Below are 16852 nucleotides of genomic sequence, written 5' to 3'. Positions count from 1 at the left end.
GAGCAAATGGAAACAAACGAACGGGAACAACCTTCCTCCCAAAGAGACAGCACTATCTGTATACAAAGACCTTACATGGAAATCTGCAAATCCTTCAGAAGCTGCTTCTCTTAGTGCCAGTAGTGGCTGGCCTGGGAGTTTCAAACATGTCTATAATTTCCAAAGAGTAGCTGTCGGGAGAGGCAGAGAGTACAGACCAGGGAACTGCAGAATTTCCCGCAGTGGTTCGGAAGCAAACCGAAGAAGAAGGCTCTATATTGGATCAAATTATCAGTTTGATGACACAGGTTACCTATTTTAATTGTATGCATTTAATCCAAGTCTCCCCACAAAATTAGGTTTCTGGGGATTTCAAGGTCCCTTCATTTTAAAATAGAAAAAGTTCTAGGATCTACTTTCACTTTTTAAACAGATTAGTGAAGTCTCTGATCATCTCTGAGTCCCTATTTCTATCACATTTACCCTCCTCATGTTTCTAAGATTCTGATACCAGCAAAAATTCTCCACATTCTCCTAAAAGCAAAATTCTATAGGGCCCAAGAGAGGTAAAGTCAAAATAATGCTGGCTCACCCTTTCTAATTCCAATTAAAGTGTCGCTTCTAAACAACCCTTAAAATAATCTATGATGTTATTTTTGGTCGTTTAGGTCTAGATATGCAATTGCAAGACTCAAAGTCTATTTACTCCCTGATTAGAATTGACTTTTTAAGTACAACTTTAAAGAGCAACAATCAGATCTTGAGCTTTGGAGTTGGACTTTAATTCAAATTTCCAGAAGTTATTTCTTCCTATGTAAAATGAAGAGCTAACACAAAGAACCTGGCATTTCCCACACCAGTAAGGTGAGCAGTGAAGACTATGACCTTGTGCTCTGGGTTAAATCAAATTTTTCCAAATCACATGTCTCCACTTATTCTTTAAAGTAGAAAATTTCTTGAAAATAGCCTGATATAGGGGCGCCTGGGTGGCTCAGTCGGTTGAGCATCCGACTTCGCTCAGGTCATGATCTCACGGTCCGTGAGTTCGAGCCCCGCATCAGGCTCTGTGCTGACAGCTCAGAGCCTGGAGCCTGCTTCAGATTCTGTGTCTCCCTCTCTCTCTGGCCCTCCCCCCGGTCATGCTCTGTCTCTCTCTGTCTCAAAAATAAATAAATGTTAAAAAAAAAAAATTAAAAAAAAAAAAGAAAATAGCCTGATATAAACAGTATTATTAGAGATCATATCCAAAAGAAAATGTTTCAGCTGTGAGAACCACCTTACGCAACTTGCTTTATTTGTTCCTAACCATATAATAATAATCCTAAGAACAAATTCATAATAATTAATCATTCCAAGAACCAATGAAGATTTCATTGTTTCGGTAAAAGGGAAGATCAAGATTTGCTTTAATCTCTGTAATATGACGAATTTGTTCACAGAGTGAGTCCTGACATTTTTGTTTTATATGTTTAAAGAGAATCCCCTCTTTTTTTCCCCTCGCCTATTTTTAATGTCCCAAACTATGTTACAGTCCTGGTAGCCTCCTTCAGGAAAGTTGTCTGTAGCATCTGAGTCTCTCAAGTGAAAGCTAAGGAGGGAACCTCCCATCAGCTTCTATGACTTCTCTTCCCATGATTTTGGTATGCCTGTTGTTCCAGAAAGAAATCAAGTGAACTCATGCCCAGAACAAGGAAGGGAAGACAGTCTTTCTTTCCCATGATAGCTCCCTTCCACAGATATTTTTTGCACAAATATTTATTACACAATAACTACTTATTTATTTCACAAAAATGTTGTGTCTGGCATTGGGCTAGTCACTGGGCTCCTTTTGAAAAGTGAAATAGTCCCTCTCCTAAAAAGCTGGTAGAAATTGGTAAACAATGTTTTTCCTTGGCAGGAGTGATATAACTTATCCAGTTTTACCACAGAGCACTAGAAGGGAGAAATGTTTTCAGATGAAAACTGCTTTCTTGTTACAAATTAAGATTCAAAGAGAAAAATAAAAGGCAAGACTAAACTTTTAAACTGAATTCAACTAGTAAAATGCATATCGAATAACTATGCACTAGGCAATATAGTAAGCACCATACATATTATCTTGTGTAATAGTCAGCTCACCTCTATTACCATCACATATACAGATGAGTAAACTGAGACCAGCAAAGTTAATTTGACCACTGTCACACTGCTGTTAAATGGCAGACCTGGAATTTGAACTCAGGTTTGTCTCATTCAAAAAGTCGATTTCTTTCCCCTGCACTGTAATTATTGCTTGCAAATCTACCACCCTTCCCGGACTCCGGGGCTATCACGGTGCTTAGCACAGGTAGTCACTAAAGAAATAACTTAAGTGTGAAGTAATAAGTATGATAGGTGTTGCAAGAACCAAAGAAAGCAGAGGAAGAGGTCAACAAGCAAAAGGGGACAGGGGGAGTATTGTAGGCGTTGGGTAGTCAGGAAAGGTTTTACAAAGGGGTTTTCTCTTAAATTAAATCCTTCATGAATAATCTTACATCACTAGATCAGAAAAAGAGAAAATATTTCAAGGAAAATTAACAGCATGTCCAAAATAGGCAGAAGGGCAAAGTATCTTTGTGGAAGATGCCCCAGAAGTAGGGCCATCTGAAATAATCATAGAATGGTGGAAAATGGATGCAGAAGTATCCAGAAATCCTTCAATTATCCAAAAATCTTGAAAACACTGCTCAAGAATCTGAAATTTACCCCACAACACATGAGCTCCAGGCCACCAGAATAGATGCCAGTTATAAACAGCCAATTTTACCTAACTAGTGCAAACCAGCCAAATATCAACCCTGCCTCTAGGAGATGGGAGCAGACACTGAAGGCGTTCCTACAGGCAAATGTTCTGGATTTCAGAAAGGTGATCCTGGATACAGCATGAAGGCTGAAAGGAAAAGGGCAAAAGCAGAGACTAGGAAGAAATTCTGGTAAAGGGTCTTAACCAGTTAAGCAGGTTGGGGAGTGATTTTAAAGGAAGCCAAGTTATCAAAATATAATCAACATTTCAAATGATTCTATCGCTGTAACAAATAAGTATATAAATTACACAGCAACCATTATACAATAAGAATAATCCAGAACTGTGACTCCTAGATTGCCCACGTACATACACATGGATGTTATTTCAGCAAAATAACAAGAACAATCACTATCATTTAGCTAAGCACCTTGTTTTGTTCAGGTCATATAACATCAAACACTCATTTCGCATACAAGCATTTTTAGAAAGGTCCTGCCTAGTAGAAAATATGGCTCTGTAAACGCTACATCACAATGGCCTCCTTTAATCTTTTACGGAAAATAAGAGCAGACTTTGTACAACAAAAGGAAGTAGTAATGATGTGTTTCCAGCAAGCCTTCTGAGTCCTTCTTTGTGATTATCTTATAGCAAATGTGCCAGATGTCCTCTGGCCCACACTACTTTTAGTTAGATGGGTCGTCTACTCCCATGGATCATTTACAAGCCTGCAAATGAAGGAGCACAAGTACAACACAAAAAGCCAAATAAACACAAATCTTGTCATATAAAGATGGATAAATGGAATTTAAAAGTCTAGCATAAGATACAAGATATTAGAAGTTACTCTACTTATGGTATTTATCCGGGTGTTTAAAGAATTTGATATAGCCTCCATTTCCACATGAAAAAAGAGGATATAAAGAATTAGAGAGAGCCCCAAAAGGGCAAAAAGTAACTTAAGAAGTTATAAAACTAGAGTGGAAGAGAGTAAGCAACAAGGAAACAAACTAATGCAATACAATGCCAGGTCCATTAAGATGGTGAATATGTCTGGAAGTATTTAGAAACTCTGTTTATTTATCTTTGAAAAGCAATGCCTATGTATAAGATATATAATGTACAAACAGCAAGTCAACATGTAATTATAATGCATGTTCTACTTATTAAGAGTTTGAGAAACTTAAAAAATAATTTAAATCATGCCACTCTTTTCAAGGAAAGAGATCCACTTAAAAATTTTAAACCTTCCTCCAACTAATCCTAAAACTGAAGTTGATCATACAAGAAAATATTGCACCTAAGTTTCTTAAGTGTTAGACCAAAGGGGTCGATTTTACTTGACAAACTAATAAAAAAGACTTCACCATCTGTGTATAAGCCTAAGGAAAGAAGTATAAATGGATATAAAACTATATGTGACTTCCTAAAATTACAGAATTTCACTTTAAAAGTCCTTGAAAATTTCTTTGAAGAGTGGTAATGATCTAAGAACTATAAATCAAATTCAGGTCATTTCACATATTCTCAAGCTTCTGACATACCTTAATCTTCAGTCTACCCAGAATTATAGAAACAGTAGTCCTAGCTAAACTTCAGCTCACAGACTGGTTGCACTTCTAACTCTAATTAAAAGTTACAATGGCTAAACAGCCCATGTATAAGAACACTATACACTTGAACTCAGAAATAGGTCAATGAGAATAAATTCAGATTAACTACTGAATTTCATTAGGAAGTTTATAGAAAGAAAACTGTTCTCTCATTCAAAATGGCCTTTAAGGAGCGCCTGGGTGGCTCAGTTAGTTGAATGGCCGGCTTTGGCTCTGGTCATGATCTCAAGGTCCATGAGTCTGCAAGCTCAAGCCCCACATCAGGCTCTGTGCTGATAGATTGGTGCCTAGAGCCTGCTTTGAGTTCTGTGTCTCCCACTCTCTCTCTGTACCTCCCCCACTTGCACTCTGTCTGTCTCCCTCTCTCAAAAATAAATAAACATTAAAAAAAAAGTTTAATGGCCTTTAAAAGATACGTCTAAATCCTTAAATGTGTGGCATTTGATTAGAGGATTTAATGAAAAAAATTATATTTGCAAACTTATATTCATTTGCTCTTAAGATATAATAAAGGAGAAGAAGTTTACAGGAATCCTTACGTGCAATCCAATCATAGTAATTATCAGAGAACAATGCCAGAATAGATTAAATCATGAAAGAAAAAAAAGAAAAATCAGTCATTTTCCATACTGCTTACTGTACCCGTAATTGAGATATTTTATATGTATGTACATAGTTTACATTTTCATATATGCAAGATTACACTGGCAAATTTATTTTTTTTTAATTTTTTTTTTCCAACGTTTATTTATTTTTGGGACAGAGAGAGACAGAGCATGAATGGGGGAGGGGCAGAGACAGAGGGAGACACAGAATCAGAAACAGGCTCCAGGCTCTGAGCCATCAGCCCAGAGCCTGCCGCGGGGCTCGAACTCACGGACCGCAAGATCGTGACCTGGCTGAAGTCGGACGCTTAACCGACTGCGCCACCCAGGCGCCCCTACACTGGCAAATTTAAAATGCTTATCTATGTACACAGGGAGTACTCAATGTCTGCTAAGTTGAGTTTGGGGAAAAATTAAGTATATTATATTTTATAATCACATGTTTAGAAACAAGGGGAACTAGGGAGTTATTCAACAAAAAATAATAGAAACTAAGCAACATAGAAAATACATATCTAATGTTAAGGGAACAAAAAGATAATAGACTATCCATGACCTATGATGACACCTGTCAACATGAATGCGTATGTGCAGTAGCCAGCATTCAAGATGGTCCCCAATCGTCCACCCCTCTTGGTTTTCATGCCCTTGAAAAGTCCTTTCCTATAATAAATAGTGCTCACCTGAGAATAATACTGCACAAATGACGGTGTAGGATTTCTAAGACTAAGTCACAAGGATTCTGCTTTACTCTCTCTTCAATCATTCTCTCTGGGAGAAGCGAGCTGCCATGTCATGAAGACCCTCATGCAGCCCTATGGAGAATTCCACGTAGCAAGGGATTTAAGGGCACCCTGTCAAGAGCCAGCATCAACTTGCCACCCACATGAGTGAGCCATATCGGAAGTGGAGTCTCCAGCCCAGTGCCAAGCCTTCAGATGGCTATAGCCCTGGCTGACATCTTGACTGTAACCTCATGACAGACCTCGAGTGAGAACTGTCCAGCTAAGCCTCTCCCACATTCCTGACCCTTAGAAACGGAGTAAGATAATGTTTGCTGCTATTTTAAGCCACTCAATTTTAGGATGATTTGTTACAATAGAGAACTAACAGAATATATATTTCAAAAGGCCATTAGAGTATTAGAATATTAGAGTATGACTACAGAAGAGGACCAGAGGTTATTTCTTCCTCTACTTACCAAACTTTCTGTAAGGTTATTCACTTTCAAGTTTCAAATTTTTTCAAAAGCATACTCAATGCTCCTATCTCTAGTTGCTCCCACCACTTTCATTAGAAAAGTTCTACCCGAGTCATTCATTCATTCAGCAAATGCCTGCAAGGACCAGAAATCGAAACAGTCACAGTCCCTGACCTCAGGGAGCTTACTTTCTAGTGGGAAAGAGAGGCCTCACTCAAGATGTGTGCCAGAGCAGTCTGGGATTACAAATTGTGATATATAGTCCACTTTGCTTTAACATGCATGTGTTTCTGGAAGGCAAATTAATTCATAAGTGATTAGTAAATGAAAATATGATGTCAGGATAACACAAATATTTTGTTGATTCACTGGGGTTTTTCCTACACAAGAGGAGCCATGACATCCAGTGAATCGCAACCTTTAACAAGAAAAGAAAAAGCCCTCAGCACGCTATAGCAGCAGCAGGAGCCCTTTCATTGGTATTTAATGAAACTTAAAAGCAAGCCCTCCACCAGGAGCTCCCCCCACCAGCTCTGTGCAGCTTTTCAGCTTATGCCAGCTTAGCTGACTCTTGTACCGGCCTCACCACAGCCCCACTGGCTTAGAGCTTCATTTCTTCTGCGTTATCTTAGCACCTGCCGCCTCTGCTCTAATTAAAATATTGCTGGCATTTCACTCTACTTTTTTGTGTGTATTTTTAAGATCTACCATGAGAGCTTCCAGCTATATTGAGCTGGTATCAATTTTTTGTTCCCTCCCTGCTCTGGTTACAAAGCTGCCTAAGTGTTGAGTGGTTGGCCCCAACTCTGTTTTCTCCATAAGCTGTCTTATTTTTTGCACGCAAAATGAGGTTTTTTAGGAATATACATATCATGGCATAGAAGGAATGCCTGCACTATTAAGGAAAATTTTACAGTTCTAGGAGACAGTGTAACAGAGGGCCTTGAACAATCTGGGCATGGCATCTACAAAGGTCTAAAGCCCAGACACAGGTGGACACGAAGAGGCTTACAGACCCTTTCTCTTTCCCTGCCCCAAATACTTTGCCAGACCCCGGAAGCTATATTCACTTCAGAAGGCTTAAGCACTCCTTTGTCTGACCAGACGGTGGTGAGACCTAAAAGCGCTCCTCCGCCTGGGCTGAACCTTAAGAGTCGATTGGGAAGCTTTTCACAAATACAGATATTCAGGCCCATCCTGATTTAATCGATCAGTGAGAGTCCTCAGTCCCGCTAGGTTTTAAAAGTTCCCCAGGTGAATTCAATGCGAAGCCAGGGCTAAGAACCACTAAACCAGCAATAATCAAAGGATTGGAGAATAGGTCTTAAGAAGAACTTAAAAAAACAAAAACCTGATATAATTTATGCATTTAAAAACTCTGCAATTGTAATTAGTCAATAAGACTAGCAAGGTACTGTATTTTTTTTAAAATTTTTTTTCAACGTTTATTTATTTTTGGGACAGAGAGAGACAGAGCATGAACGGGGGAGGGGTAGAGAGAGAGGGAGACACGGAATCGGAAACAGGTTCCAGGGTCTGAGCCATCAGCCCAGAGCCCGACGCGGGGCTCGAACTCCCGGACCGCGAGATCGTGACCTGGCTGAAGTCGGACGCTTAACCGACTGCGCCACCCAGGCGCCCCAAAGGTACTGTATGTTTTTAACCATACTAGTTTTCCCCAGTACAATGTATACAGATTTATCTGAGAGCACAGGCAGGATGGGGAATAAGCAGAGCTGGAGTGTGAAGTCCAAGACCAAGGAGCGCTGATCTCCATCTCTGGGAGAGGCAGCGCATAGGGCTGGAACATAAGGGCTAGGAGCCTCAACTCCACTGGGGCGACAAAGTGGGGAGAAACGGGGGTGGGGGAGGCTCGGAGGAATTTCCAGGGGGATTTAGGTCAACTATTCAAAAGGAGTTCCTGATAGAGCATGCTACAATAGTAACACATACCATTTACAAACATGGCCATGTTTGGAATGTCAAAATAAGGGATAAAAAAAATGCACAGAGTGGTTTAAATCCAGTCCTATTTTATGGAGGTAGAAAAGCAAGTTGCAACAAGTTCTCACACCTGGTGATCAGTCACAGGAAGGGATATTATGAAAATACAGATCCCTGAGTCCAATGTCACAGGTGTGGACTGGAATCTCCAGAGGCAGGAAATGATATATACCCAGCAAATACCAATAGTTGCGGCCATCTAGTCAGCATTTCCAGGGTGTCAGGCAGTCTCTTAAGCACTTTGTATGTTTCCTCTGATTTCCTGCAACGACCCTAATGGTTAACTGGGGCAGAGAAGTTAAATAACTTGTCCATGGCAAAGGGTGGATCCAGGTTCAAAGCCTGCAGACCTACATATAGTCTGTGCTCCTACCCACAACATTCTGCAGCCCCTAGAACACTTAGCCCACCCCCAACAAACCAAGTGATTTTGAGGCTGCCAGGATTTGAGAAGCACTACACCATAATCTCTCAAAGTCTTTTTTTAGCCGTATCATGCTACAAAATCAGGCTCAAAATCAACAGTATCTTTTGTATTGTTGGGCTCTAAATCAAGTAGCATTATCTCCTTTATTATGAAGAATTTGCAATATGCTAAATGTACAGAAATAGTTTTCCCGTAGAAGATGGGCTTATGTCTAAGACTTCTGCCTTTGACAAAAATAGAAATTTTATATAACAGTTTCTTCTTGAACACACTTAGCAATTTGCTGTCTTATCAATTCTTCCTTGATAATATCTCTGCCTTTTCTTTTTCTATTCCTACTGCCATCATCCTAATCCGGACCCGTATCGTTAAGACTTCCAGATTACTGCCATATCATCTGGTTAACCTGGCCCCAATCTGTATTCAGCCAGACCCAAACAAATTCGTCCTGTATACTGCCTTCCAGGCTAATTTCTTAAAATTTTCTTTCCTTTCTTGCCCATCACCCATTCGCTTAGGAGTCCTCTAATGATTACACACTACCTATAGGATAAAACCCCACCCTTTAGCTTGGCATTCCTGGTCTGCAACCAACTGCCCCTTAACCAACTTGAACTTCTTTTTAAAAAAATTAAACCACAATGCCTTATTTTTAAAGCCCAAATTCCTTCATCAAAACAAGAATTAAATAGATCTGAAAACCACATTTAGGATGAGAAAAATACTTAAATTGTGGGCTAATTCTTTAAATCCCTTTAGTGAGATTCAAACTATCTTACCGTTAAATGTTCAGACTTGGTACAGACTCAGATGAGCTGCTTGCTAATACGTAAACGTTTTGCAGAGCACGTCGAAGGATGTGAACTTGGCTGAGTTCTTGCACCAGATCTTTCAGGTAATCTCAAAGTTAGAGTTAATTGAGTTTCAGAGTGTACAATTACACCAAAACTGCCCCAAGGCCACAGGGAGGGGTCGGCCTGTTCTTAAGGCATGAATCTTTTATATAATCCACAAAACCAGTTCGCAAATCTTGAATAAGATTATTTTTACTTTAAAACATACAGTACCTTGCCAGGAAGAAAATGCATACATACTAAAATTACAAGCTAGGGCAATTTAACCATATATATTTTAGTCTTGATACATCTACTTCTTCATCTACTATAAGTTTAAAAAAAAAAAAAAAAGAAACAAGTTGTTACTACGAAGGAGAACTGAGAAGGATCAAGTGTCTATGCGCTAATATCCATTTTCAGGTGGAGCTAATTTATTAGTCAGTTCCGAGGCTTCTCTGGAGCGCTTGCAAGAGGTCTCTGGTTACCCCAGAAGGGCTGAATGAAAGATGAAGGCAAAAAACACAACCCTCCATAAGGTGATAATCACTCTGGAGAGCGGAAACGGGGCAGGCAGATAGATGAACATTTGAGAGAGTCAGAGAAACACAGGGCTGTTATTAGAGACCACGTTCTCTTCCTTTCCCCTTACTCAGTAGAGCTCAGCTACTGCTTTCTTAGTGCTTACGTGAGGTCCAAGTAATTCGTTCTGATATTTAATCCAAGGAATTCTCTATGTAATCTCTTTTAAAAGATTCAAAAAATATGCAAATAATTAATGAAGGAAAGAAATCCAGAAGAAAACCTCTCCACAGTCCAGTCTTGTGTAACAGACTCACAGAACAACTCCAGACCTGGAAGTACACGGGAGGGGAGAGAAAGCCTCTGGCAAAAAGCAGCATCCAGAAAGGAACTGAGAAGTCCAAGGGATTGAAGATTTTACCCAGTGCTTATTGTATCACCAACAAAGACACGAACTGCCTTGGAAGAGCTCTCCAATAACTAGATCAGAAAAAAAGAAGAGTTACCAGGGAAGTGCACCGATGCCTAGACACATCTTTCGTAATCAATGTTACCTCATTCGTAAAAATTATAAACAGTTCAGAGTCTAAATTATAAGAGAAATTTCTTAAAGTTGCTACACAAGCAGTTACATTGGTTTTTAATATTGCTCATAACTACAGAATCCTATTCCTCACTGTCTGGGGCTACCTTTGCCAGCGGGGCCATTGATGACGAATTTTCAAGGCCTCGCTGTTTATTTTCCTTTTCTCAAACAACCTGTTACAACCCCCCCTGGAAGAACGCAATGTCTGCCTTCATTTGCTATTTAATTTTGCACAAAACAATCATGTTTTACCACGCCAGGGTCTGGCACTTGACATGATTCATTGCACTTTAATAGGAAAAACGCCGAGGAGCCAAAAGCAAGCTGACGTCAGGCACAGCTTTTCAGAGCACAAAATCCAGTCTCTGCTGGGACCAGTCCGCATCTCCTCCACACCACCTTTAGCTATCACCTCATCGTAACACCATCCAATAACTGGAATTCAAATGGCTCACTGATAAAGGCTACGTTTTATTCTTCTGCTTACGAATTCAGGAAAGCATGGAATGTAGTTTAGAAAGTTTTCCACCAGAAAAGTTAAAGTTTAAAAGTTTTGGTATATAAAATGCTTACTAGTTAGTCACATGGAAAACTTCTGATGTTAGATAACCAAGGGTTTGCAGTACATCAAAGCAGAAAGAATCTACAAAAATGCAATCCTGCCACCTTGTGGTACCCATTCAAAAGCACTTCACCACTTTGTACTTGAAAACAAATTTTGATTTTTTTTAATGTGCTTATTTCAAAAAATGTTAATCAAAATAACATAACAATTATTTTAAAATCTTAAATATTGATTTAATGTTCCCTGAAATATATTGAAATCTATTAAATTGTCAATGTTTGACTTAAAGAAATTGTTTCTAAGGTCAAAACTAAATTCTCTCTTCAAGTATGTATAAGAAGTAGAAATACAATCGTGAACACTTAGAATTCTCAGCAAATATTTTGTAGCAATTATGGATCATGCTTTTCTTTTTTGGTCGTTAAAAAACCATCATGTTATATAGATGGAACTACAAAATTTTTACCGCCACGGACACAGCATTGTTTGATCAACTTTAAACTATGAAGTCAGAATATATGTAGTAAATTTCTCCAGTACCTTTACTACATATATCATTCTTAAATTGTTCGGACTCCTCAATGAGTGCAAATAAAGAATTAAGTTTCTTAACATCATGTTGACATAAATAAGGTTAGTTTTAAAATAGTGGATAAAAATGTGGGACCACTGACATTTTCAGAGCACCATCTAAAATAATTCATTCCTTTCAGAAAACTATTAAGTGAAAACTAGTCTCTTTTGACATATAAAGGGTTGGAAGTTTATTCTGTGAAAATCTGAACACAAATTACAGAAAAACATGACAGGAATATTAGGTTGAATCAGATGAAATTCCATTTATGTAGCTCAAAAACTGTTGAGTGTTGCTTATTGTAATAACTAACATTTCACTGACAGCTTCCTGTAAATGTGTGCTATGTACTTTACCTGATCTATCCTATTTAACAATCCTCATGTTAACCTTGTGAAGGAAGTACTATTATTATCCCCAGCTTACCAATAAGGTAAGAGGCTTAGAGGACATATAACCTGCCATGAGTGGCAGGGCCTGCCTGCCTCAGTTCCCCACCACCATATCCAACAGAATAGACATTTATATAGATAAAAATAGAATATCTGCAAGAATGTTTCTGAAAAGATAATCAGATCTTTTGGCTAATTTTTTTTCTGTCAGCGATGACTCTAGACAGCATTTATACCGTTGAAACTTTCAGGGAAGAGCCAAGGGCAACTACTGCCATTTTTGTAATCTGCATACAGCATCATTTGAATTCACTTCTTTGACAGATGCCGGTCATCTCTTTTATCTCACAACCTCCTCTTTTTTCATATAAAGCAGGATTTTTTTTTACCGTGCATGCTGGTATTAACCTCTCAGATACTCATAACCACTGGCATATCTGATTTTTCTCTTCTCATCCATTCAAAAAATACCTGGTTTCATTCTTACCTGACAAAAAACATAAAGTCATAATCTATACCCTCAAAAAATCTGTATTTTAGTAAGAGAGACACAAAAAGATGGTCTACTGCTAAGTATTTCAAGATAAGTATGTAGAAAGTATAATGGAATTTGGGAACAAAGGCAGCTAACTTTGTTTTGAGGTTATCTATTTTTGCCCCTTCCTTCCATGTTCAAAATCATTCTCCAAATAAGCTCCACATTTAACTAGGCAGCTTTGCTAAGTGTTTGTAGTCTAAAGTCTTATAATACAAGAGCTGAAATTAGCATTAATAAAAGAAGTTAAGAAACAACAAGTTTTATCAGGGATAGTGAAACTATCAAATATTAAGCAAATAAATACTTCCACCATGTTTTATCTTTTCTGTCCACAAGTCCGAATAATCCACCAAATGGCTACAGGAGGAACAAAGATATCAGTATTACCTATAAATTCTGTAAGTAAACTCAGAAAGATAGAAGATTAAAGAAAATTCAAGAAACAAATATTTGCAAGTCCATTTGCTCTAAATTCCATTGTTTTGACAAAAGCGCCCCCTTTTAAAGTTCTATCACAGCCCTTCCTTTACTCCTTTTCCCCTTTTAGCTTTCTTGATAAAATAAACAGCTTTTCTTAATTTTCTCCCTACACGTCCCTAAAATTGGACATAAACTTCTTTAGAAAACCTTCTTGCTTCAGACCAAGTCTATGATCAGATTTTAAATTGCCAATAAAATATGATATCAGTTTATTAAAAAGATTTCCAGTTAAAAAAAAAAGATTTCTAGGTAAATCTTTAATAAGTATCTATTGCTTTTATGATGAAAACTCTTTATGCTAATTCATCCAACAAGTACTTATTGAGCATACTTTACATGTACTAAACATATATAAAAAAGTATAAACTCAGGAGCTAAAAGACTGGGACCTATTCTCCTTAAGCAGCTACCTCTTGACTTCAATTTCTCCACTTGTAAAATAAGGATAAAAATACTTGCCTTACCTCCCTCACAAGTCATGCCAAGGATCCAAATGAGACAATACATGTAAGAGCACTTAGAGTACTAAGTTACTTTTAAAGCCAATCATAAGGAAGGCAGTTAATATCACAAAAAAGGTAGGCAAATAAGATTACATAATGCTGTAACTGAGGTGAAGTGTATCCTTTATAGCCAAAATGATTTCAACTAACCATTAATTTCAGTGGGATATTTATTTGTGAATCATAAGTTCTGTTTGGTTTCACAGAAGTGTCTTTTTAAAATCATCACAAGCCAGCTATAAAAACATTACATCTTAAACAATAACCTCCCACTGTCTATTTGTCGACAACTAAAATCTAAATTCTTTCAAGGTTTTCTTTTTTAAAAAACACTCTTTCCAGGGCACCTGGGTGGACCAGTCGGTTAAGCATCTGACTTTGGCTCAGGTCACGATCTCATGGTGTGTGAGTTCAAGCCCCACATTGGGCTTTGCACAGACAGTGCAGAGCCTGCTTGGATTCTCTCTCCCTCTCTCTCTGCCTCTCCCCTGCTTGTGTGCACTCTCTTTCTCTCTGAGTGAATAAATAAACTTTAAAAAAATTAAAAAAAAAACACAACAATCTTTCCATCTGCATCTGTATTATTATAAAAACAAATATTATTTGACCATTAGTAATCAGATAATAAATGATCTCTCAGCCCACTTAGTGTTCTAAAATAATGTGATGACTTTGTTAGAAAGTTTACAAACGTTTCAGGAACCCATTAATCAAAATAAATTAGAATTAATAAGTGAATCAATTTTTTACTGAAAATAATTAGATAAATTTGCCATCCCATGCAAGGGTTAATTTAGGAAAAAAGCTTATTTCTCCTTTAAGATTCAAGAATTTTCATTTATGCTAAGCAGAAAACTTCCCATTTGCAATTTCAGCTCTAAAATCAATATCCTTTCTTCGAACTGTTAGTATTCATGAATCTACAGATTTAATCACAAGACTTAAAAGTTTATTTGTCCATTATCCTTTTGATTCACCTCCCTTTAAATAAAAGTAACTATATAATCTATGTCTTTTGATGGTAAGCTAACTGCAAAATTCCTAGAAGTATTTTCTCTAATTTTAAGCCAGTTAACAGCTTATTTTGAAATTTAAATGGTTTTTAAAATGTAATTCTACATTAATTCTTAACTGAAAAAATTAATACCAACTGCTCTCAAGTATCTTACATTTACGTAGAACTGTGCAAGTAGATGGGTACTTTCACCAGATTCAAGTCAGTTTATTTCAGCTACAGAAACAGTAGATAAAAACAGTATACACATACGGGATATAGATATACTTATGAATATATACACATATGTGTGTGTATACATCTATATACACACTAAAACAGGAAGTTAGAACTTGCCAGCTCTAAAAAACACTCACAAAAATTCATTTCAAAAGAACCATTGCAACGGCAGCTTTACACATACATTGAAAGACCTCTATTTTGAAAGCATCCTGAAGGATGGCTGGCATCATTTTCAAGCACAGATAAATGAAGGTTAATATTTTCTGACTGAAAAACTCACTATAAAATTCTAAACCATCTACAATTTTAAGTCAACTCGTAATGGCTTCACTCGGAGAATGAAACAAATCAAAAAGTTGTTACCCAACTAAATTTTTAAAAGTCATAAACTAAAACAGGACTCTGTACAATTCGTCTCTGTTTGCCCCTGAAGGCAAAAAATTCCTCCCTTCATAATCCCCAAATAATCTTCCAAGTGGTTTTTAAAAATAGCTTTTAAAATGTCTCAAGGGGGGGTGGGGACCCAAATGACTGAACTGAGCCTAATTTCACCCTCCAGGACGGGTACTGAGGAGCCAACCACCTTTCAAGGTAATACAGCCTGCGGAGGACCACAGGGGGGCAATTCCTTCCACAACTACTACTCACAGCAGGCCTAGCATTAGGCTACAGAGTGAGTTTCAAGATGGGCACACCATGGTGGCTCTCCAGGGGCCAACCGACACTCCTGTGGCCCCAGCACAGCAGGAAGGAGTCCCAAAGTTCCAGGGCCCCTCAAGGCAGTTTCTACTTAAAGGGGCAGTGGCCCCATTCATTTATAGTGATTCACTGCTTCAGAGAGAACAAAAATACTATGCATATAGTGAGTTGCTAGGCTTCTGAGATTTAAAGGACTTAGGAGATTTCCTTCAGGTTTTCTTAGCCTGTAACAAGTCAATAGCACATGGCCTCTATTGATCATTTCTCCTTGATCCAAAAAGGCAGAAGAATCTAGGAGGGGATTTTTCAGCTTTTGAAAATGTTTGTATGGGGAGAAAAAAAAAAACAAAAACAATAATGAGGATTCGGGAATGGAAGGAAGAAGACTTGAGGAAGAGAAAGGGTAAAGGAAGGGATGAAGATAGGAAACAAGGAAGAGAGGAGGGGGGAAGGAGGGAAGGAGGATCAAGCAGACAAGCAAAGCAAAACTGAAACAAGCAGATAGCAAAGGACTCAGAGAGAAACGGGAGTTGTCAGACAGCTTTCCTCTTCCCAAGAGGCCTCGCAGTACTTCCTGCAGTTTGTGTCAAGGATATTTGTGTCCCATAAAAACACCATTTTACTGGAGCAGAGGTGGGGACGGGGTGGGAAACACACAGTTGTTCATTTGTTTCTCTCCTGAGCAGCCTGCAGTGCTACTGCAGAAGGTAGAGAAAGACTGATAAAATCAAAGTAGAGGGAACTGATATCAAGGGTGCCTGGGTGGCTCGGGTGATTAAGTGCCTGACTCTTGACTTCAGCTCAGGTCATGATCCGATGGTTCATGGGATCGATCCCCATGTGGGGCTCTGTGCGGACAGTGACAGAAGGATTCTTTCTCTCTCTCCCTCCCTCTCTCTCTCTCTCTGCCCCTCCCCCAACTTGCTCACTCTCTCTTTCACAATAAATAAACATTAAATAAATTTTTAAAAGGTAAATGGCAATAATAAAAGCAAATGATATAAATTTCATGAAACAGGAAATGTATGCAAGTAAATGGGCCAGTTCGATCTTTTTAAAGACAGCTTAAACTTTAGAAAATAAAGGAAAATGTGTAATAGAAAAATATGATACAAAGGAGTCAACATCACACAGACATCTTTTCTAATCGTGAGATTAAAATGAACAATAACAAATACAGTATATACCAAAATTTCAGGATGCAACTAAAGTAACACATAAGGAAAATGTACAATCTTGAGCATTAGAATAAAGGCTAAAGAATAGTGAGATAAGGCTTTATCAAGAAAACTGTGGGTGGGGGATCCCCAGCAAAGTAAGCCAAAATACAGGA

General features: G+C 38.1%; 1 protein-coding gene across 5 annotated transcripts in view; it reads right to left on the bottom strand.

The window, feature by feature from the left end:
- TSC22D1 (TSC22 domain family member 1) overlaps positions 1 to 16852 on the bottom strand; it is a 133123-nt gene that overhangs the window by 23767 nt on the left and 92504 nt on the right. Inside the window, exon 1 of one of the 5 annotated variants that reach the window (XM_043579198.1) lies at positions 15469 to 15497. The exons of the other annotated variants lie outside the window; for them this stretch is intronic. Coding sequence (XP_043435133.1) covers positions 15469 to 15482 — 14 coding nt within the window. The 5' untranslated portion in view covers positions 15483 to 15497. Of the gene's footprint in view, positions 1 to 15468; positions 15498 to 16852 lie in introns of those variants that run through there. 5 annotated transcript variants of the gene reach the window in all.

Source organism: Prionailurus bengalensis, chromosome A1 (genome assembly GCF_016509475.1).
Source record: "Prionailurus bengalensis isolate Pbe53 chromosome A1, Fcat_Pben_1.1_paternal_pri, whole genome shotgun sequence".
NCBI lineage: Eukaryota > Metazoa > Chordata > Mammalia > Carnivora > Felidae > Prionailurus > Prionailurus bengalensis.
This window is presented reverse-complemented; position numbering and strand designations above follow the sequence as displayed.